General features: G+C 37.0%; 1 protein-coding gene across 1 annotated transcript; it reads left to right on the plus strand.

Annotated features, from left to right (window-relative positions):
• The first annotated feature begins 4,960 nt into the window (after positions 1-4,960).
• LOC133043265 (uncharacterized) lies at positions 4,961-21,735 on the plus strand. Its single transcript, XM_061124093.1, has 4 exons — positions 4,961-5,056; positions 7,255-7,353; positions 15,524-15,636; positions 21,396-21,735. The coding sequence occupies exons 1-4, from the start codon at positions 4,966-4,968 to the stop codon at positions 21,462-21,464; spliced, it is 372 nt and encodes a 123-aa protein (XP_060980076.1). The 5' UTR covers positions 4,961-4,965; the 3' UTR covers positions 21,465-21,735.
• The last annotated feature ends 1,286 nt before the right edge of the window (positions 21,736-23,021 follow it).

Consider the following 23,021-nt stretch of genomic DNA (forward strand, 5'->3'; position numbering starts at 1 on the left):
GGTGCATCTCCATAATATTGTAAGTATGCAGTATTACTTTAATAATGTCGTTTAAATAAATCATAAAAATCTTTATTTTTGCTGTTTCCCAGTAGGTGAATACCTCCCTTATCTTTTTCATTCTTAGCTCTAATCATTTGTATACTTACAAGAACAAATTGCTCTTTACATTCCCCGGGCTTCGTCAACTCCATTAGTATATTTTTAAAAGCTACATTTGTTAGGTATTCTGCTAGATGATCTAAATCCAAAGATTAAAACAAAGTTATCCTTGATATTTACAAAGATAACTTTAATATTCACATAGTAAGTAAAAGGATATAAAAATTCATACAGTAACTGAATGATATGGGGGTCAACCTTTACCTTTTTACTCTGCTCTTTTAGTTAACACCATAAATTCTATTGCTATAATATTATTATTTCCTTTCTTTCAGGGCTTCCCTAGTAGCTCAGCTGGTAATGAATCCACCTGCAATGCAGAAGACCCTGGGTGGATTCCTGGGTCAGGAAGATCTGCTGGGGAGGGAATAGGTCACCCACTCCAGTATTCTTGGGCTTCCTGGTGGCTCAGCTGTTAAAGAACCTGCCTGCAATGCGGGTGACCTGGGTTGGGAAGATCCCCTGCAGTAGGAAACAGCTACCCACTCCAGTATTCTGGTCTGGAGAATTCCATGGACTGTATAGTTCTTGGGGTTGCAAAGAGTAATATTGGGATCTAAATGATATTGGGGTCAACCTTTAGCTTTTACTCTGCTTTTAAAAATTAACACCATAAATTCTATTGCTGTAATATTATGGTTTCCTTTCCTTTAAAGCTACTATCGTTTTTCTTTACATCTTCTCCATATTCTACCTGCTATTTCCCCCTTAACCCCTTACAGCCCCTTGAAGAATAGTCTTGAAGCATCCTTCCTTTAATTCCAAACCTTCTCTTTTTTTCATAGCAATTCTGTTAGTAATACACTTGGCTCTCAATCACTTACTTTGCTGATTCATACCTACTTAACACACATGCTGATCTAAATTATTATTTTTTTGGTGCAAAATTTCAAACAAATCAGGAAAGCATATTTGGTAAAATTTTAGGTGAACCACAGTCTTCTAAATACTTCAGAGAAATGCCATAAGCATTGTTTGAGAAGAAGTAAGCTGCCAGGAAAGGAAGAGGTTGCGGTTATCCTTCTATAGTTGCTTTTTTTTGATGTAGAAAAGAATAATTTAGAAATCTGCACACAACTCTTGGCCAAAATTAAACTAAGTGTGTCTAAAATTCAAAGCATAGAATAATCTTAATTATGTTACAGAGGAAATAATATTTTTGCTCATGTAAAAAGCCAAGCCCACCACTTGTGCTCTAGAACCCATCTCCTCTTGATTTTTCTGAAAACATTACTTTTGCAATTATTTCTCTTCCACCCTTTTTTGCAGTATTGATTTTTTATCTTTTCACTGGTTCATTTCTAGTATCAAAAAAAAAAAAAAAAAAAGCAACCCAAAGGAACAAAACCCCCCATGTTCTAAGGTCTACTATATTTAAAGTACAATCATTTCCCTTGATCATATATTCTCTTCCAGCTATTATTCCATTATTCATTCATTCTTCTCAGTATATTTGTCAAAAGATTTGGCTAAATGCACACTCTCAAATTCTTCATTTTCTGTTGTCTTTTCAACTCATTCCATTCTCTTCTCTTCACAAAATAATTTCTGATCAATATCACTAGGGACTTCCACATTGCCAAGATAATGGCCATTTAACTATCCCTGGATTTCTTGACTTCTCAGCATCCTTTGACATAATTTGCCAACTTTTGCTTAATAAAAACTTTCTTCTCTGTGTTTCCAAACACATCTCTTTCTTTTTTTTCTGACATCCTCGGCTACCCTTTCTTAATCTCACTTACTGGCTTCCTCTCTGTTTTAGCTCTAAATGTTGGAGTTTCTCAAGGACAGTACTTAGCACTGTAAGTACAGTCTCTGAGTGAGCTCATTTTGCTTCATATATAATTCTTTTTCTTGAGTTACAGGTACAAATATCTAAATGCACATTAGGCATTTCCATCTGGATGTCTAATAGGCATCTCAAACTTATGTCCACAATCAGATCATTCTTTTTCCAAATACAACTCTTCATTTCTTTCCTCTTGTCTTCTTGATTTTAGACAAAAATCATATTTAACTTCTCTTGTTATACATTTGGTCTTCTCTTGTGGCTCAGAGGGTAAAGAATCTGCCTGCAATTTGAGAGACTGGGTTCGATCTATCCATCATGATGAAGAGGTCCTGTTATTCAGACCAGAAATTCATTAATGGGGACAGTAAATAGAATTCAAAACAGACACCAACTTCCAAACCTAACTTCATTGCACGTAATTAAAATCTCAGAGGAGTATAAAGTGACCAGATATGGTGATTTTTATGCATGATTCCAGTGCTCAAAAAACACAAAAAATTCTTATTTATAGTAATACAACTTAAGACATTTGATATTTCAGTGCCAGTATACATTATTCAGTGATGACATCTTCAAGACGACCCTAGCAGAGTTCACTCAGTTATTCACTGTGTATGGAGTAGCCCTGGGTTTTTCTATGTTGTTGAATTATGCACTAACAATGAAAAAGAAAGAAGATACTTACAGATATGTATATGGGAAAGTACCTGTGTTTGCACAGGAAATAAATCTCAACATCGTGAGATAAATCACTGTGCATGATGGGTTCTGAGATTGCAAATACAAATACAACTTGACTATTCCTACCAGATGAACAAGGAAAAGGATGCTTGCTTTATTTTTCACAATACTGCGGCAAAAAAATCTCGTTTGGCAGAGCATATGAGTATATGACTATAGTTATTAATAGCCAACACACTAAGTGTTCATCCATGCAGTTTGGAATTCTGTTTGTGTCCTAAGACATAAATGAAAATTTTAAATACATTATGGAGAAGGCAGAAGAAAAATTAGATGACTTAGTGGATTATATTTAGAAAGTATGAGTCTATGGAAGCAAGGCAGAGGCAGAAGAAGATCAAAAGTTCCAAGAGTTCCACCAGAAACTTGGAATATTTACACATCAGTACTAAATGGCAACCACAAGATGAACAACAGAAAGTTGGAACTGCAAATTTCAACCGTTGATGGTAGTTCGCCATTCTTCAATTTGGAGGCTTATTAAAGTGTTAAAGGTGAATAGCAAAACAATGAAAAAAAATCATCGCCCAGATTCTTGGTATTCACACTCACATATGGCCACCAACAGACAACACTGTCACAAAGATGGTGACAAAATCTGTATATACAGAATTATTAACAGATGCTGCAAATATAAAACCAATAACCAGTTCCATATACACTTGAGAGCAACCACTTATTGATTTAAAAGTAACCCTGCCAAACTTCATGGTAAGAAAGAATAAACATGAAATCCATAACTGTCAATGAATTACAAATCAAAATAACTCAAAAAACATTTCAGTGAAGTTAATGTTTGTATTATTTAATGACTCATGGACCAAATGTCTCAATGGATGCTTTTGACAGGACCAAATGTCTTGCGAGGGATAAAGTATGGATACTAGAACTGAAAAATTAAGGAAGTTACTGTGATGCTGATAACCATGATTCTCACTATTGAAGTGGGAGGTTGTAGAAATGCAAAGGAAGAGATTAGAATAATCCATGTTGTAATGTATTAGATTTGGCACCATCAGCATAAACTTGTGGAGCCAACTGAAAAGCTTCTGATGGCCAAAGATTGAACCATGTGAACAATAAAGTAGCATTAGATTGTCCCTCAAAACATAAAATGAATGTGAATGACTTTCATTGATTTAAATGGCTGAATGAATAAGTAAAGGGAACACTAGTCAAACATCCTCTGCAGAATAAATCTAAATAATTTATGTAGATTCTCTCTACTGAAAAAAGTGGAGCATAAATCTCCACTGAAGTGCTGGCTGAGCATATTGACTTCCTTCTGAAGAGTACTGTGTGGAAATGGGGAAAAGTGAGTAATCTTGCAGTAGTTAAACCTGATGAACACCATTATAGTCAGATGATCAAAGTCACCGTCAATAGTTATGTTGATAAAAGTACCCTTCATCAGATGTGCTAAGAATGATTATTTATCTCTGTGGTCTTCCTCCAAAAACCTGTGTGTGTCAGGCACTCTGGCATGTCTCTTTGTGACCTCATGGACTGTAGCCCACCAGGCTCTTCTGTTCATGAGATTCTCCAGGCAAGAATACTGGAATGGGTCGCCATTCCCTTCTCCAGGGGATCTTTCCGACCCAGGGATCAAAACAGAGATCTCCTGCATTGCAGGCAGATTCTTTACCATCTGAGCTACCAGGGAAGCCCTCCGAAAATATATAGCCTAGTATAATGATGAGAAAAACATCAGACTACCTCAGCTTAAGAACATTTTGGAAAATATCTAATCAACATTCCTCAAAAGTGTCAAAATTAAAAAAAAGAAAAAGAAAAAAGTGAGAAACTATCACACTAGAGATATCCTAAGGAGATGTTAGAACTAAATGTATTGTGGTACCCTGAATGGGATGGATCCTTGAACAGAAAAAGGTCTTAGGTAAATATTAAGGAAGAGGTACTGGACAGAAAGTGAATAAAGTATAGACTTTAATTGAAAATAGTATATTAATATTAACCCATTAGTTCTGACAAATGTACTAATGCAACATGTTAATAATAGAGGAGGTGGAGTGTTGGGTATATGGTGACTCTGTAGTGACTTCACAACTCTTCTGTAAATATGAAACAATCCTGAAAGAAAACATTTATTTAAATAATGAAGTTCCCCTCACTCTTCAACCATATCCTTTGTGGTTTCACAGCTCTAGGCTTTGTTTCAATGCCACAGCTTGTAGGCACTGACTGCTTTTGATCAAGTGATGTCTCTTTTTCCATCTCATTCAAAGATGGATTATTCTGTTTATAGGATGTTTGGACAGATGCAAAACACAGAGGAATCAATGATGCAGAAGCCAAGGAAGCATCCCTATCATTGCCAACGTACGTGGACATGCAAAGGTAAGAATCCATAACCTTCCATGAGGCCACAGATTACACAGCTAGAATTTTCTATTGGTCTTTTAGTCTCAGACTTTTAATGAGAACTTTTAAGAACTAGAACTGGAATCTATTATTCAGAAAATTCATAATCTTATTCTGAAATAATCTGTTTACATACATGTCTCCCCATTAGACTGTGCAGTTTTCTATTTCTGCAACCCTTCTGTTCAGTCTAGTTTCTGGCATATAATTATATGTTTATAAACATTGTTAAATTGAAAGTAATGAATCAGATCTGACTTGACCTAGGTTGAAGATTAAGAAAGTATTGTAATGCTTATTTTGTTGAAGCAAAGTTATAAAGGCTGGCGTCTGAGTTTTGCTTCATGAACTGATATAAATATATAACTTTTATAATATTTCAAACAAAATTTAGGAAGATGGATGGTTATAGTACTTAATCTTACTTATGTTTCTACCTTAGACAGTAATTTTTAATATGATTCAATTCTTTTGATACTTTTGATATATTTTTCCTTTTGGGTGTCAATTTGATATATCTGATATATTTGGGTGTCTTTTGATATATTTTTCCTTCCTGGGTGTCAATCCCACTGAATATTATATGTTTCCATTCCAGATGTACATAAAGTTAAATGACAAATTTTAGTGGAAATGTTTTGAGTAGTTGATCATCTAATAACCACCCATTTGATTATTATATGAATTATAGTTTTGGAACAGAAGTGCTAATATAAGAATGATATTCATTCACTAGTAACTGGTGAATTCTACAGAGTACTTTGGTGGTTGATAGTGAGAATGGGGGGAAATGCTGAAATAGCTACAAAATTCTAGTGATACTAATAAGTTCTGGTGATAATAGTTCTGGGGGTATAATGTACAACATGATGACTATAGATATCAATTCTGTACCATATACTAGAAAGCAGCAGTGAATGTGCATCGTAAAAGTTATCACCACATCTACACACAAAATGATAACTATGTGAAATGAGGACTGCGTTACTATGGTTGAACCCATGTCTCCTGCACACATCTCCTGCACTGTAGGCAGATTCTTTACCATTGACCCACCAGGGAAGCCCCAATCACTTCCCAATGTATGTGTATATCAAATCATCCTATTATAAACCTTAAACGAAGTGTGATATGTCAATTATATCTTAATCAAGCTGAAAAAATTTAAAAAGCAATGAAATAAATACTTAAAAACCAAAACCAAAAAAAAAGAAAAATAGAAAAATATTTATTAGATAAAGCATACTGGTGTCTTAGACTTCCCTGATGGCTCAGAAGTAAAGAATCCACCTGCAGTGCAGGAGATGTAGGAGATATGAGTTCAATTCCTGGGTCAGGAAGATCTCCTGGAAAAGGAAATAGCTACCCACTCCAGTATTCTTGCCTGGAAAATTCCATGGACAGAGGAGTCTGGTGTTCTATAGTCCATAGTGTTGCAAAAAGTCAAACATGACTGGGCACACACACGCAATTGATTCACCTCTTATTTAGAACTGATAAAACCAATTCTTTAAAGATAACTAAATATGTGTTCATGGTAATGTAATATGTACAGAGATTGTAGATTTCTTTCCATCACATTAAGACAATGTGTACTCTCAGCGTTTGACATTTGTATTGTCAAGTACAAGTTGGCACACGTCATCCACCTCCACAAGGATTAAATCATGTGCTGTTGCAGCTGCTGCTTTTCAACACATCCCAAAAGGAGTTTAGGGTAGAGAGCAGGGTGCACACATCTCCTCTGTGCTTGAGTGACAGGTCTTTGGATAGTTAGATATTTTCACGATTCAATTTTATGAGCTCAATTCTTGTATCTCTCCATAGCTAGGAAAGCACGAAAATCTGTCACAGTGAGATGACTGTGTTTTTGTGACTAACAAAGGTTCACAAGACTAGCAGAAATCTTTTGGGAAAAATATGTGCTTGATTGCATGCATTCCACCCTCACCAAAACCACTTATGTACTGACCTTCCCCTTGCCTCTTTGGAGCAGCTTTTCATAGCTATCTGAAATGCTCTCTCCTAGGCTGTAGTCCTCATTTTGCCCCGAAGGAAACTTAACTTGCAACTCTCTAATGTAGTGCATTTTTTTTAAAAGTCAACAGTTTGACATATTTTCAAGTTTGTTTTAAATGCTTAAATGTTTCAGAAAGAAAAATTAATCATTACAGATAACCCCAAATGTCCCAAATGGCATCAGACTGCTCTGAAACTGACCAGCGTTGCCATGGTTACACTTGTTGCCACAGTGATAGGACTAACTATCTGGGGTGAGTAAATGAAATCTACACGTTGAACTATAGAGATTAACATGTGTGCTTTGGAGTTGTTGTTGTTGTTGTTTTTACATTTCTCTAACTTTTTCAGAATCATTGTTCACATTTAAGTAATATTCTCTTTCAATATTGTTTTATTGATGTTGGTATTATATGACAAAGTTGATAATTTCATTAATTATTAATCATTTCCCCCTATGTAGAGGAGGTAATAAATGTGATTTTGTACTCTGCTAGAAATTTTGTAATTAATTGGCAAACTGTGGGTTTGACAGTCACAATTTGCTGAAGTTTTATATTTTGGCAAAAGCACTTTGTTGAAAAAAATTTGCACAATAAGAGTTGAGAATTAAGTTTTATTTGGGGCAGAAGGAAGACTGCCTCCTGGGAGACCGTGATTCAGATAGCTCTGAGAAACTGCACCTAGGAGGAGGGCGAGGAGGTGCTAGTTTATACAGAAGTTTTGCAACAAAGGGCAGGTAATCTGAACACCAGAAGATTATTGTTAAAGAAAGTCGGATATCTCAAGTTAAGGAATTTGGCACTTGTTTATGTATGGGAAGATGCAAGAGTCTGGGCTCACTGAAATCATCCTTTCATATGCACCTCAGCTATCTGAGGCTGATATTCTACGTTTTCGCATCCTGAGCTTCTTTGGGGCTCACTCTCACAGGGAGTGGCTGCCATCTGATGGCTGTTAGATAGTAGGCATTCTCCTTCCTGAGTTCCCTTAGAGCTCACAGGCTCATTTTGGAGGGCTGCAATCACTGATGATGGTGACATCCTTGTTTACTGATAAGGAAATACTTCATTTATCAGTTGGTGAACAATGTGGTTTTGACACTCCCAATTCTATGAACTGAAGTTTTATATTTTGGTGAAAGCACTTAATTTTATGAAAGCTGATTTGGCCCTAAAAAAAAAAAAAACAAAAACTTACGGAGTTTACATATGATGATATTTTGAAGTTTTGACAAAATTTATCAGCTGCTTGAAAACTTAAGGCTGAGTTAAATTTAAGATTTATTGTAAAATGAGCTCTACTTCAACAAGAGCTATAGTCCTATCTATTATTGTTTCCATTTGCTGTGTCCTATTATATGTTAGGAGTTGTGACAAATATCTTACACTCACTAAATTTTAGCCTTCTATCAGCTCTAAGTTCATTAAATATCTCCCCTTTTTTATATATGAGGAACTTGAGGAAAAGAGAAACTAAGTCACTAGTTCAAGATCACACAGAATTCTAATCTATTATACCAAACAGATGCAAATGTAAATATATTCTATTTTTAAAAATTTTTATTATTTAGGTAACTTGTTTTTATTGTTTCTACTTACATTTTCCTAAGTGGAAATTCTCTGAGTCTCTAAGTTTATCATCCTTTGTCAAATTATAAGGCTAAAATGCTATAAACAGGAGTCCTCTGAATCAGTATTTTGTGAATTTACTTAAGGTTCCATATTAACCGATGCAATGGACATGAACTTGGGCAAACTTTGGGAGATGGTGAGGGACAGGGAAGCCTGGAGTGCTGCAGTCCATGGGGTTGCAAAGAGTGAGCAAGTGAACAACAACATTGATGGATAATTAAAAGGCCAAGGCTTATATTTGTAGGAATCTAACTAGTGTTACTACTTTTCTTCATTTCCTGGTAAGTCACCTAAGAATATATTCCTGCATTGACTACCCTAGCGAGAGGTTCAGTAGTGAGAATGGAACCAAAGACTGCAGCTGCATGAATCTTTCTCCCAGGAAGCAGCAGAACAGTACAAACTTCATAAGTAAGTGGTTTTATTTCATTGTGTTTTGGGGGAGGAAAACACTGGTTAACAGAAGAAAATGGTTCATCTGTATGCATACGAGAGCTAACAAAAGACGTGGCTAGCTTAAATGGTCAAAGTTAATTGTTCATATACCTATGCTTCAATAAGGAAGAGAGTTGTTGTTGCTTAGTCACTAAGTCGTGTCCAACTCTTTGTGACCCCATGGACTGTAACCTGCCAGGCTCCTCTGTCCATGGAATTTCTCAGGCAAGAATATTGGAGCAGATTGCCATTTTCTTCTCCAGGGGATCTTCCCAACCCAAGGTTCAAACCCGCATCTTCTGTATTGGCAGCGGATTCTTTATCACTGAGCCACCTGGGGAAAGAAAGAGAGAAGAAACGACTCTGATGGGAAAAACAATATGGGTTTTGGGGAAAGACAAGTGGGTTTTTCAGAACACATCGGAACTAATAAAGTTTGTGACAGTGTCTGTTTAAGCAGGCATGAGTAGTCTTTCCTTTTTCTTCGTGGCCATAAAATTCCTCCAGAGAAGGAACTTAAGGTAGGTTTCCTATTAGACTCTTTGGTGGGAGTTGTTTTTACCCTAAAGAGGGAATTCAGGGCAGCCTCACTTCTCAGAAGGTAACTGAGCGGGACCCCATGGGGCCTTTCTGAGTGGGACAGGTCTTTCCCCAAATCCTCTGCTTTAGTTCCTCTCTGAAGGATCTAATAGTATTTGATACACATTTCCAGAGGTGTTTTGTAGATGTTAAAAAAGTCCCCCTCTCCAACAAATGGAAGATGTTAACTACTTGATGACCTTGTGTACAGAGCCCCAGGCCTGCTGGAGCCTAAGAACTGATGATGTTCACCCTTGAAACACTGCCCTGTTCCTTCACCGTCAGCCATCAGAGAACTGTGCATGAGCTGATCACAGACCTTGCAACCTCCCTTCCTCATCTGGCTTTTAAAAGTTCTTTGCCAAAACCCTTCAGGGAGCTGTGGGATTTTTAAGGGCAGGAGCCACCCTGCCTTGCATGGCCTTTCAATAAACCTTGCTCTGCTCCAGACTGATGCTTTGCTTTGCTTGGCCTCGCTATGCAATGGACACATGAACTGGATTAACAAGATGTGTTTACTTTTTGTCTGATAAGCAAAGCTCAGAGGAGGCTTCTTCCTGCATCTGTTGAATCTCAAGTTGTCTTTCAGCTTAAAATAATTCTCATATAAAAATGGAATATTTTAGGTGGGTGAATTCAGATCCTTTTCAGTATTTTGAAGATGGTTTTCTTATTGTAATTACTCACTTTCAACTCTGGTTCCTGTTAATCTGTTCAGGTTCACTACTTTACTGTACTTCTCACTTACCTTGCTGCTGCTAAAACTCTTAAATACCACTGTCTCCAGCAGTCAACTTGCTGCTACTTCAAGTGTTACAATTCTCTTGCTAGTCAACAAACATATCACTATCTCTTTCTATTTTTCAAATTTTTAATTTATTAATTTGACATCACATACTTATTCAGTTCAGTTCAGTTCAGTCGCTCAGTTGTGTCTGACTCTTTGCGACCCCATGAATCACAGCATGCCAGCTTAGTAGGCAAATATAAAATACTTGGTTCAATGATGAAATGGCAAAAAACTTAAGAAAAATTCCCTACCCACAAGATGCATATGTGTGTGTGAGAGTTAGTGAAGATATAATCAAATGCCTTTTGCATGTGAGGTTTAACTGATGAAACTTTTTCCTGACAGAGGTCTAGAGTAGCTTCTTGTGTGAGGCATTAGAAACTTGAAAGGTAAGGTGAGCCCAGGATGTCAAGTGTGGTTAAGGAAGATATGATAATAGATATTGTTTTGGAGCAAAGGGCTTGCTGCCTAACACACGTAAAATTCAATACTTGACATCAGCTTTTGAGAGGAGAAGCTTTATCGTGAGGTTAACCAATAAGGAAATAGCAGACATATCTGTTAATCTGTCTTCCTAATCTGAGTTTCAATCATGCTTCTATGAATTAGGAGGGCAGGGTGGTATGTGAAATTTCTGATGTGGCATGTGCTGACTAAAGAAATATTCACAATCTGAAAGTCAAGAGTTATGTTTTATTTGGTGGGGATTTTTGGAACTCAGCCTGAGAGGCAGCATCTCCAGTGACCCCAAGAGAACTGCTCTGGGGAGGTGATGAGGGAGCTAGGATATATAGGAGTTTTGCATCAAAGGGCAGGTATTCAGGCAGTCAGAAGATTACTGTTAAATAAAGAAATTCAGAAATCACAAGTTAAGGAATTTAGCCCTTTTCTATGTATTTGTTGCTGTTGGTCAGTAAGTCAGTCATTTCTGATTCTTTGTGATGCCCTTGGACTGCAGCACAGCTAGGCTTCTCTGTCCTTCACTATCTCCTAGAGATACTGCAAACTCATGTCCATCATGTCAATGATGCCATCTAACCATCTCATCCTCTGTCAACTGCTTCTCATAGCTTCATTTAAAAACTTAATCATACACTACTTTGTATAAAATAGATAACTAAAGAGAACCTTCTGAATAGCACATTTAGTGCTCTGTGGTGACCTATATAGTAAGGAACTCCAAAAAAAGAAGGGATATATGTATATATGGACTTCCCAGTTGCTGCAGTGGTGAAGAATCCATCTGCCAGTGCAGGAGGCACAAAAGACATGGATTCAATCCCTGGGTTGGGAAGATCTCCTGGAGTAGGAAATGGCAACCCGCTCCAGTATTCTTGCCTAAAAAATTCCATGGACAAAGGAGTCTGGAGGCTAGAGTCTGTGGGGTCACAAAGAGTCAGACAAGACTGAGCACACACACATGTGTATATGTATAGCTGATTCACTTTGCTATACAGCAGAAACTAATACATTTTAAACCAACAAAAATTAATAAAAAAAATAAAAACAGTCATGAATCAGGTATTAGAGTACAAAACTCACTATTTTTTAAAATATGGTTGGAAAAAGTTAAATTTTAAAAGTCTCTTTACCCTCTCCTTTCTTCCCTCCCTCAGTCTCAGGAATTAGAGATGATCTGGATAAAATATTCTTGAGGAAGGTGGTAGAACATTTACATCTCAAGGCACACAGAGAGAAATGCAAGTTTCTCCTAGAGAATTAGCTTCCGCTAACTGAATGTGCAGACTTCCCAGGTGGCTCAGTGGTAAAGAATTCACCTGCCAATGCAGACGATGCAGATTTGATCCCTGGGTCTGAAGATCCCCTGCAGGAGGAAATGGCAATCCACTCCAGTATTCTTTCCTGGGAAATTCCATGGACAGAGGAGCCTGGTGGGCTACAGTCCATGTGATCAAAAAGAGTTGTTCATGACTTACCGCTAAACAACAGAAACTGAATATGCAAAAAAACAGTTTTAGGATGCTCAGAGTTCCATCTTGAGCATTTTGAGGGCTAGATTTCCTTCAATTTCTAATTAGCCATTCTCTTCTTCAGGGGATATTCCCGACCCAAGGATCAAGCCCCCATCTTCTGCATTGCAGGTAGAATTCTGCCTGTAGAATTCTTTACTGTCTGAGCCACCAGGGGGTTACCTTTCTAAATAGCCAATTCAGTTTAAAGAAGTAACATCACTCACTCACATTCACATACCTCTCCTCAGATGAACTTGAATCAGCATTCAAGTTACCATAAGGACATGCTAAGGAAGGTCAATATCAGGAAGAAAGAGCAGGATTTGGACTGTCTCTCTCTCTCTCTCTCTGTGTCTCACACTCACCCACATGCACACAGAGAGTTCAGATTATATGTGCTAATATACTATGATAAAAGTACACATAGTTGATTTTAGTTGCATTTCTTATATAATAGGGAAATTAAATGCAAAATTGTACATATGAGATATTTCTATTTTTATTCTGTAAAATGCCTGTTCATCATCTTTGCCCTTTTTGCAAAAAAAAAAAAAAGAAAAAGAAAAAATGGAGTGCTTATTTTTTATTTATGTGTTTATTGTTTAATATGAAAATTAGCCTTTCTCATAAGTTATGACCATTTTCTAAGTAAAAAACCCACCTAAAGCTATAAGCTTTTGCATAGTTAAATGCCATGAGTTATGCTAAAGTATATGTATAGTCTTGATGTTGAGTTGGGACTGTTGCTGGCCAAAATCCTGGCTTTCTCTGCCCACCAAAGCCTAATAAAAAATATGGAGAGTTTGGAGGAGATAGAAAGGTGGCTTTAATTCTCAACCAGTGGAGAGGGCAACACAGTAAGCTCATGCCTCAAAAACCGTGTCCCCCTTCCCATGAAGAAGTGAAAGTTATTCACTCAGTCTTGTCCAGCTCTTTGCAACCCCATGGACTGAAGCCCACCAGGCTCCCCTCTGTTCATGGAATCCAGGCAAGAATACTGGAATGGGTAGCCATTTCTTTCTCCATGGGATCTTCCAGATGCAAGGACTCAGCTTGAAGTACAAATATTAATTTTTCTGAGTATAGAAATATATACCTGAATATAGATTTATTTTCTGAGTATAGATTTTATTCATTTCTGAGTATAGATTTATTTTAATGCTTTTTTTCAAGTTTTTCCTTTTCATGGTGATGTCTGGAGGTCCTTGGGGCATAGAGATATTGGGATCATGGTAAACATTTTGTTTTACAAAGTTACTGATAAAGTATGCTTTGTAAGGTATTATTCTGCAACAAATGTGACTCTGAAAAGGACATTTTATTTTTCTAAGTGGTTTTCCCCTGGTGCCTTTTAGATATCTAGGCATTTAGTCTCTCTGTTTTTCTATCTCCTATCTGACTCTAAACTGTATGACCTTTAGTAAGTTACTTAAGCTTTATTTTAGTTGCCCTGTTTATTCTTTGCTTAACCTTAGCTTTAGTGCCTTTATTTATGAAATGTGGAACATGAAGCTAATAATTTTATGTCATAAATGTCATATAAAGAAAAACATTTCATACATTCATATGAATAAAGAACTCAGGAAATTACTTAATTGTAGCCCTTAATAGGAAGGAAAGAGAAGAGTGATGGGCTGCAGTCCGTGGGTTCACAAAGAGCTAGACACCACTTGTGTGCTGAGTTACTCAGTCATGTCCGACTCTTTGAGACCCCATAGACTGTAGCCCACCAGGCTCTTCAGTCCATGGGGATTGTTCAGGCAAGAATACTGGAGTGGGTAGCCTATCCCTTCTTAGGGGATTTTCCTGACCCAGGAATCATACTGGGGTCTCCTGCATTGCAGGGGGATTCTTTATCAGCTGAGCTACCACTTAGCTACTGAGTAACAAAAATTACTATTTCTGGCATTTATCTCTGTCTGCAAAGAGTCAGAAGGGACTTAGCAACTGAACAACAACAACAGTCTCTTTAAAGACTATCAGTGGAGGAGGCGTTCATCTCTTAAAAGTGAGACAAAATTTTTTTAAAGAAATTGTTTACAAAATTAGTGCCAAAATTGATTTTGATATCCAAACCTTATTTTTGAGTCTATTTCTTCTTTTTTTATGTTTTAGGAAACCCTAGCCAAAACTTATGCCCTAATGACTGGGTGCAGAAGAAAGGGAAATGCTATAACTTTTTCAAAACCTATCAATCATGGATCGATAGCCAAAAATTCTGTTCAACAATGAAATCACATCTCTTGGTGATCCAAGATAAGGCTGAATTGGTAAGAGCTCATTTGCCATGAAAAAGAAAAACAAAACAAAACAAAAAAAAACCCTTTTAAAACTAAGAGAAGAGCTTCTGTGTTCTCAGTGGTGTCTGACTTTTTGTGACCCCATGGACTATGGCCCACCAGGTTCATCTGTCCACAGATTTCCCAGGTAAGAATACTAGAGTGGGTTGCCATTTCCTTCTCCAGAGAAATCTTCCCAACCCAGGGATCAAACCTGGATCTCCTGCATTACAGGCAGATTCTTTAGTGACTGAACCGCTGGGGAAGCCCAGAGAGGTACTCATCAAAGGCACTACCCATATCTGATAATATTCCTGGTATCTTGGGTAGGACAGATGGAGGCTCCTTAGTCTTATTATTTATTTTCCCCATAAACATCAGTCTTCTTCAAGACTGCACATTGGTAGGCAAAAGGATAGCTATCTCTCCTTTGGGTAGACATTAATTCCTAGTTTTTGCTTCAAATTCTCTTTTCATCCCTTCATCAGTTGCTGTTTATATCATCCTCATGAATTCCATTAAGTAGCAAATGCCTTTACACAATATATGCAAGAATACTTCGGAAACCTTCCCATATTAATTTCCTACCTTAAGTATGTAGAAAACCTCTTCAACTTTCTTAAGATTTTCCTGATTAGGAGGATAAATATCAAAACCTTTTAAAGTCTGGACAAAGGTCAGAAGAAGCTGTTTTAATAGTGTAACAATTCACTTCTTCTGGATCCCTTTCACAGGATTTCTTACAGAGCAATATACAAGATGGAATTTACTTTTGGATTGGATTGAACATTTCTCATCCACAAAAGACGTGGACCTGGCTGGATGGCACCCCATTAAATCTACAATTGTGAGTGTTTGGCATTTGAGTGTGTGTGTGTGCTCAGTCATGTCCAACTCTTTGCAACCCCATGGACTGTAGCCCGCCAGGCTGCCCTGTCCATGGAATTTTCCAGGCAAGAATACTGGAATGGGTTACCATTTCCTACTCCAGAGAATCTCCCCGACCCAGGGATTAAACCCGAGTCTCTTGCATCTCCTTCATTGGCAGGCAGATTATTTAACACTGCACCACCTGGCATTTGAGTACTGTAGGGGGAATTTAATAGTTCAACAGCCAATCCCTGCTGGGGGCTGCCTGAATCTGCAGGGAGCCAACTGGTTCCTACAGATTGAAGACTTTAATCTTTGTTAGTGTGTAAATGATCAGGAAATTTGCCTTAGAGAAACAGACTCCTAAACTAATTTATTTTCATATTTGGCTTTCTTTTAGCTTATAGCTAATGCTAGAGGTATAAATGGGAAATCATAACCAGTGCAAAATTCTCTAAATTTAAATTCTTTTTGCGTGTTTCTTAAGAAAAGAAGTTTATAGAATAATTCTTATTTTTTTAATTGGAGTATAACTGCTTTACAATGTTGCATTAGCTTTTGCCTTAGTACAGCATGAAATGGTCACATGTATACATATACCCCCTCTCTCATATGCAAAATAAAGATCTTAGAAGACTGCTATGATCTGCGTGTTTGTATCACCCAAAAATTCATGTGTTAAAATCCTAACCACGATGTATTAATACACCATGATGTATTAAGAAATAGGACCTTTGAGAGATGCTTAAATCATGAGGGTGGAGCCTTCACAAAGGTAGCTTCCCCCACCCCAATAACTGGGAAATATTAAGGAAAAAGTTATATGTAACACAACAAACAGCCATTTGACTCTTTTCAAATTCTATTATCCCAGTAAACAATATCTATATCTATTTTATGTACCTCATTCATTTGTGTTTAAATTCTATGGGTAGAGAGTACTGAATCTTTGGGGATTCTGTGCTAATCCTCAAAACACAGGTAGAAGGTTTGGTGAGTCCAGGGCAAAAACTTCTACTTTCAGTATCAAGGCTTGGGGGATCATTAAAAGTTGATTTAACTTCTTGAAAATTTGAAATTTTGTGGTATCTCTTAAAGAGATGTGATGTGGAGGAAATGAAGAAAGAAAATAGAGATGTTCAATAGTGATACAGCAGACTTATCAGGCTGGCTGAGGGGAAGTAAAAATTGCTGAAAAGAAGGAAGTCACCCAACAAATGAATATTCTTACCCAGAGACTATTTACAATATCTTTTGTTAAAATTCATACTCTGTACTCACATATGCCACAATCTCTATACACCCTCCACACTAAATTAACTTAAAAAATTTATCTTTGATTATTTTTAATGGATATCTCGCAGCATATTTTTTCTAGAAATTCAGCATGATCCTTTTTTATTTTTTAAATATTTTATTTTTAAGTTTTGTTGGAGTATAGTTGATTTAACATGTCCTATTAACTTCAGATGTACAGCAAAGTGAATCAGTTATACATATATCCACTCCTTTTACCATTATGTTTTTCCTATAGAATGTGATGCTCTGCCACCCACATGCAAACCTGCTTAGAATTATTAATCTGCTGATCTGATTCTTTGAGTATTTTCTGATTTCTAAGATATTTCGCAGCTTATTTGTTTAAGACAGGAAAAGTTGGTTTGAACATCATGGAAAAACAGAATTTAGGGGAAGTTTCCATCTTTTATGTTAAGGATAAAGAATATCCTTATACACCCACATGCACAGAAATTTTCTTGTAGAGGTGTCTATGTGAGTTTATAAATTTTAAAAGGGAGTTGATCTTTTGTAGAAGCAAAGAGGCTCATTACAAACAGTGAAAAAAGATTTTGGAAAGGTCTTATTCTATTCTGGTAGAGAAGGCAATGGCAACCCACTCAAGTACTCTTGCCTGGAAAATCCCATGGACAGAGGAGCCTGGTAGGCTGCAGTCCATGGGGTCTGAAGATTCGGACACGACTGAGTGGCTTCACTTTCACGCATTGGAGAAGGAAATGGCAACCCACTCCAGTGTTCTTGCCTGGAGAATCCCAGGGACGGAGGAGCCTGGTGGGCTGCTGTCTGTGGGGTCACACAGAGGCGGACACAACTGAAGCTACTTAGCAGCAGCAGCAGCCTTCTATTCTGGCTCCTATAACAAAATACCACAGGCTGGGTAGCTTATGAGCAAAAGAAATCTATTTCCCACAGTTCTGGAGTATGGAATTCCGAGATAAAAATACCTGAATGATCCTGTTTTGTTAAAAGGATTCTTCTTGGTTTGCAGCCAGAGCCTTCTCAACACGTTCTCACATAGTGGAAGGGGCTGGAGGTCTCTCTAGAACCTCCTTTGTAAGGAAATAATCCCATTCGTGAAGGTTCCACCCTCATGACTTAAGCATCTCTCAAAGGTCCTAATCCCTAATATATCATTTTGAGGTTAGGATTTTAACATATGAATTTTGGGGTGATAACAAACATGCAGATCCTAGTAGTCTCCTAAAATCTTTAGTTTTCACACGATGGAACAGATTGGGAAACCAATGTTTCTTACATTTTAATTTTCATTTTAATTCCACATAGTAATGATATTTACAAATGACTGTTTAGGTTAGGAAAATATTTGGAGGAATTCCTTCATTAAACAAATTGCTTTAAAAAAATAAATTGCTTTTAATGTGCATTTGCTCTCTAAACATTGCAATGTCTCAAACCTCCAGATTGGAGAGTACATTCTTCCTAAGAAGAGAGAAAATGCAGAATACACAGAGTTGTGCTTTTAGCAGAGTGAGAACAGATGTCTGGGAAAGAGGCCAGCTTTCATGGGCGTCACTAGCATGTTGCCTTTTCCTCTATAGATTTCAAGTCCTTGGTGAGGTTGAAGATGATGCATGTGCTTTAATAACAAAAAAGGGTGTTTTTTCTGAAAAGTGTCTCATTCAGAATTACTGGATTTGTCAAGGTGTGGTTCCTTCAGCTACAGACAATGACCTCTGAATTGATCACAGGTATAATTCTTCCTGTTTAAAAAAATTATGCATTTTTGTGGAAAAACTTTGTTTCTACAACAAATATTATTGTGATACTGCTGATAATAGTGTGGATGTGGGTCACAACCCATCAAGGCAATCAGCCTTGAGTTCTTGGCTCTAACTGAGGACTGAAACGACATTTTCATAGTCATCTCTCATGAATGATACTGGCTGTTTCAGACAGAAACTATTGCTTTGTCTCCTCAAGAATCCTCTCCCTACACGTTGCCTTCAGCATTAATGGAAAAATTTTTTACTTTTTCAAAGACAAGCCATTGGATGTTACATTTTCGAATTTTCTACCATTGAATCTACACAATTGTCTGTGTCTTGTCTGTCACTTTTTATCTCCATTTCAAAAAAAAAAAAAAAAAAAGCCACACTTCTTTCTATCTAAATCAGATCTCCAAGTCTATCGTCAAGATTGTATCCACTTAATTTTTTTCAAGGAGATCCCTTCCTTGATTATGTCTTCTTTAACCTCTCTCTTCTTATGCCTTCCTTTCTATCAGCCATTAAACATGAAAGCAACAAGAAAATTGTCCATTAAATCACAAGTGTCTTTTGATTTCCACCCAGTTTTCCTCACCCCTTTTAAGTCAAATTTCCTAAAAAATTTTTATACTTGCCTTCCTCTTTCTGTTCCTCAGTCCACATTCTAAAATGTATTTTCTGCTTTACCTACTATTGCACTGATGTGTTCTCACCACACTTTTGACAAAATGTAGTCAGGACTGTTTGCTTTCACTTTATCTCTCAGCAGTGTTGCTCATTGTTGACTTGGCATTTGTTTTTGAAATCTTTTCTAACCTTAGCATCTATGATGCAAAGTTTTCTTGAAATTCTCTCTACCTCTCCAACTATTCCTCCTCAGTATTTTCTGCAACATCTATCCTCTCGTCTGATCTCTCTCTCTTTTTTTTTTATTGAAAAATTTATTTTTGAAACCTATGGTAAATACATATAAAGTTCAGCGTTTTTACCATTTTAGGCATACAGTTCCATGGCATTAAGTACATTTACATTGTGTACATCCATTACCACCATCCATTTCTAAAACTTTTCATCATGCAAAACTTAACTGGATCCATTAAGTTTTTCTTTTTTTCCAAATATTTTTATTAGTTGGAGGCTAATTACTTTACAATATTGTAGTGGTTTCTTAAATAATGATATTCCTCAGAGTTCTTGTGGGTCCTCTATTACACACAACTATTGGCTGAGCTCATCCACTCTATAACTTCAATTGCTATCAATTTATTTTATTTTTAAATAATTTTTATTGAATTGTATTTAATTTGCAATGTCATGTTAGTTTCAAGTGTACAGCAAAGTGAATCAGTTATCAGTTCAGTTCAGTTCAGTTGCTCAGTTGCATCTGACTCTTTGTGACCCCATGGACTGCGGCATGCCAGGCTACCCTGTTCATCATCAACTCCCAAAGCTTGCTCAAACTCATGTCCATCGAGTCAGTGATGCCATACCACCGTCTGTCATCCCCTTCTCCTCCTGCCTTCCATGTTTCCCAGCATCAGAGTCTTTTCCAGTGAGTCAGTACTTTGTATCATGTGGCTAAAGTATTGGAGTTTCAGCTTTAGCATCAGTCCTTCCAATGAATATTCAGGACAGATTTCCTTTAGGATTAACTGGTTTGATCTTGCAGTCCAAGGGACTCTCAAGAGTCTTCTCCAACACCACAGTTCAAAAGCAGCAGTACATATACATATATTCATTCTTTTTTTAAAGAGTCTTTTTACATATAGGTCATTACAGAGTATTAAGTAGAGTTCCTTGTGCTATATAGCAAGTTCTTATCAGTTATACATACAAAACAACTAATTTTATATGTAGCTGTGTGTATATGTTGGGGCTTCCCTGGTAGCTCTGTGGTAAAGAATTTGCCTTCAATACATGTGGGTTTGATCCCTGGGTCAGGAAGATCCCCTGGAGAAAACCCACTCCAGTATTCTTGCCTTTGAAACCCCATGGCAGGGTACCGTCCTTGGGGTCACAAAAGAGTCAGACATGACTGAACTACTAAACAAGTGTATCTATGTCAGTTCCAATCTTCCCAATTCATTGACAACTCCCAAGCCCATACTTCTAGCCCAGACTTTATTATAGAGGATTGCCCATTGGACATCTCTATGTACATCTCAAGACCCCTTAACTAATGAACTTAAACAGAGTAGCTTAGTGGATTGGTAGCAATGTGCTCACTCTAGTTCAAACCAGAGCTTTTGGAGTCAACCATGACTTCTTCCTTCTTCTCACTGTCAATATTCAAAAATTCATTTAAACCCTGTCAATTTTATCACATGATTATTTCTAGAGTCTGTCTCTATACAAACTTTATTAATCACCCAATCATCTTGGATTATTGCTCTAGCTTTTCTGTCACCACAGTCCATTCTCCATGTTGTCATCATGGTTTAGATTCTCTGAACCTCACATCCACCACATTACTCACCACCTAATTTCCTTCAGTGGCTTTTCATTGTTTAAACCTTTTACCATCTCCTCCAGCCACTCTTTATTCCTCCCCCACCTCCATGTTGGTAACGATGCAAGCACACTGACCTTGTTTCAGTTTCTCGGATGTGGCATGCTGTCTCTTGCCTCTAATCTAATCATGTGTTTGCCTCAGCTCAACAAACACTCCTCCCTTTCTCACTCTTCTGTTCAACTCTTTCTTATTTTTCAGGTCACCAGTGAAATGTCATTTGCAAGAAAATACTTCTGTGACTATTCTCCACTCAAGGCTAAATTATAAGGATTTAATATATATTTTCATATTTCCCTGTGCTGATCTTAATCTTAACATTTAGAACCTTTTTTTTTCCTAAACCATTGTTTAATTATTCACATTTCTTCATGTACTGTAAACTCTGTAAAGTGAATGATCCTCATCATTGTGCAAACAAGATGCCTGATTCGTAATGGTAGATAAGTACTTTTTATGTTGTCAACTATGTATTTGCGACATGTTCCCCAGCATCATTTTTACTAGTTAGGTAGAGCTTCCCCTAGTCTTGATAAACAAAACCTGCATACGGAGAAATAAAGTCACTGCTGTTTTTTTCCTTTTTAAATAAATGTCAGTGTTAGATTTACAGACTAATAAATAAAAATCTCCAGGTTTCTTGCTTGTTTGTGCTTTTAACGAAGAACCTACATTGAGGCTTGGAGCTGAGAGATTACTAATGTTTGCTGATTGACTTTAAATTTACCAACAGAACTATTTTAAGGTCTTAGATCCACTAACAGCAAAATTTAAAGATCATAAAAGAATTTAAAAAATTTATTTCAAATTCATATGTGTAAACAGAAATAATTATAGCTTTGTAGGGAAAGAAATATAAAATGTTCAACTCAAAAAATCAAATGCAAAAAGCATAAAACCATGCTTACTTAAACAAATGCAAAAATATGTACCATTTTATTAATATGAACACTTGAGAAATGTCAAAAAAATTGATAAATGTTACAATTGAAGGGAAGGGGAGAAAGATTAAGAGATCTGAAGATCTCTGACTTCAAAGCCAGGTTATCAATGATTTTTGAAACACTGATTTGGATGTAAACATTTAAACATTTAAATAACTAAATATTAAAATATGAGAGAATTAGTCTGCACGTTGAGTATTGCCTTGGAAAGAAAGTGGAAGTCACTCAGTCGTGTCCGACTCTTTGCGACCCCATGGATTTCTCCATGGAATTCTCCAGGTCAGAATACTGGAGTGGGTAGTCTTTCCCTTATTCAGGGAAAGGATAAGGATTGACCTGGATTGAACCCAGGTCACCCACATTGCTGGCGGATGCTCTATCAGCTGAGCCACAAGGGAAACCCAAGAATACTGGAGTGGGTAGCCTATCCCTTCTCTAGCAGATCTTCCCGACCCAGGAATTGAACCGGAGTCTCCTGCATTGCAATCTAAGTATTGTCTTAGATCAAACCAAAAACATAACTCCAAGAAGATAAGAGAATCAATAATTAAAATCCTAATAGTAAGCTACCCATAAGTATTGAATTACTATTCTGGGAACATATGTCCATAGATACCACATATTAATGGAGTTCATATTCCCACTTCCAAGTGAGCCCCTTGTTTTTTTCAACAAATTGAATGATAAGGTTTGAAGTTTTATTAACTACTATTGCTGTTGAGTCACTTAAATCCTGTCTGACTCTTTGTGACCCCATGGACTGCAGCACACCAAGCTGCATGTGGTTCTCCAGGCAAGAATACTGGAGGTGATTGCCATTTCCTTCTCCTAAGTGATCCCCCTCAAGTCAAATGGAGTGTCACGTGTTCACTCTCACGCAATG

The sequence above is a fragment of the Dama dama genome, chromosome 22, assembly GCF_033118175.1.
Source record: "Dama dama isolate Ldn47 chromosome 22, ASM3311817v1, whole genome shotgun sequence".
In the NCBI taxonomy this organism is placed as follows: domain Eukaryota; kingdom Metazoa; phylum Chordata; class Mammalia; order Artiodactyla; family Cervidae; genus Dama; species Dama dama.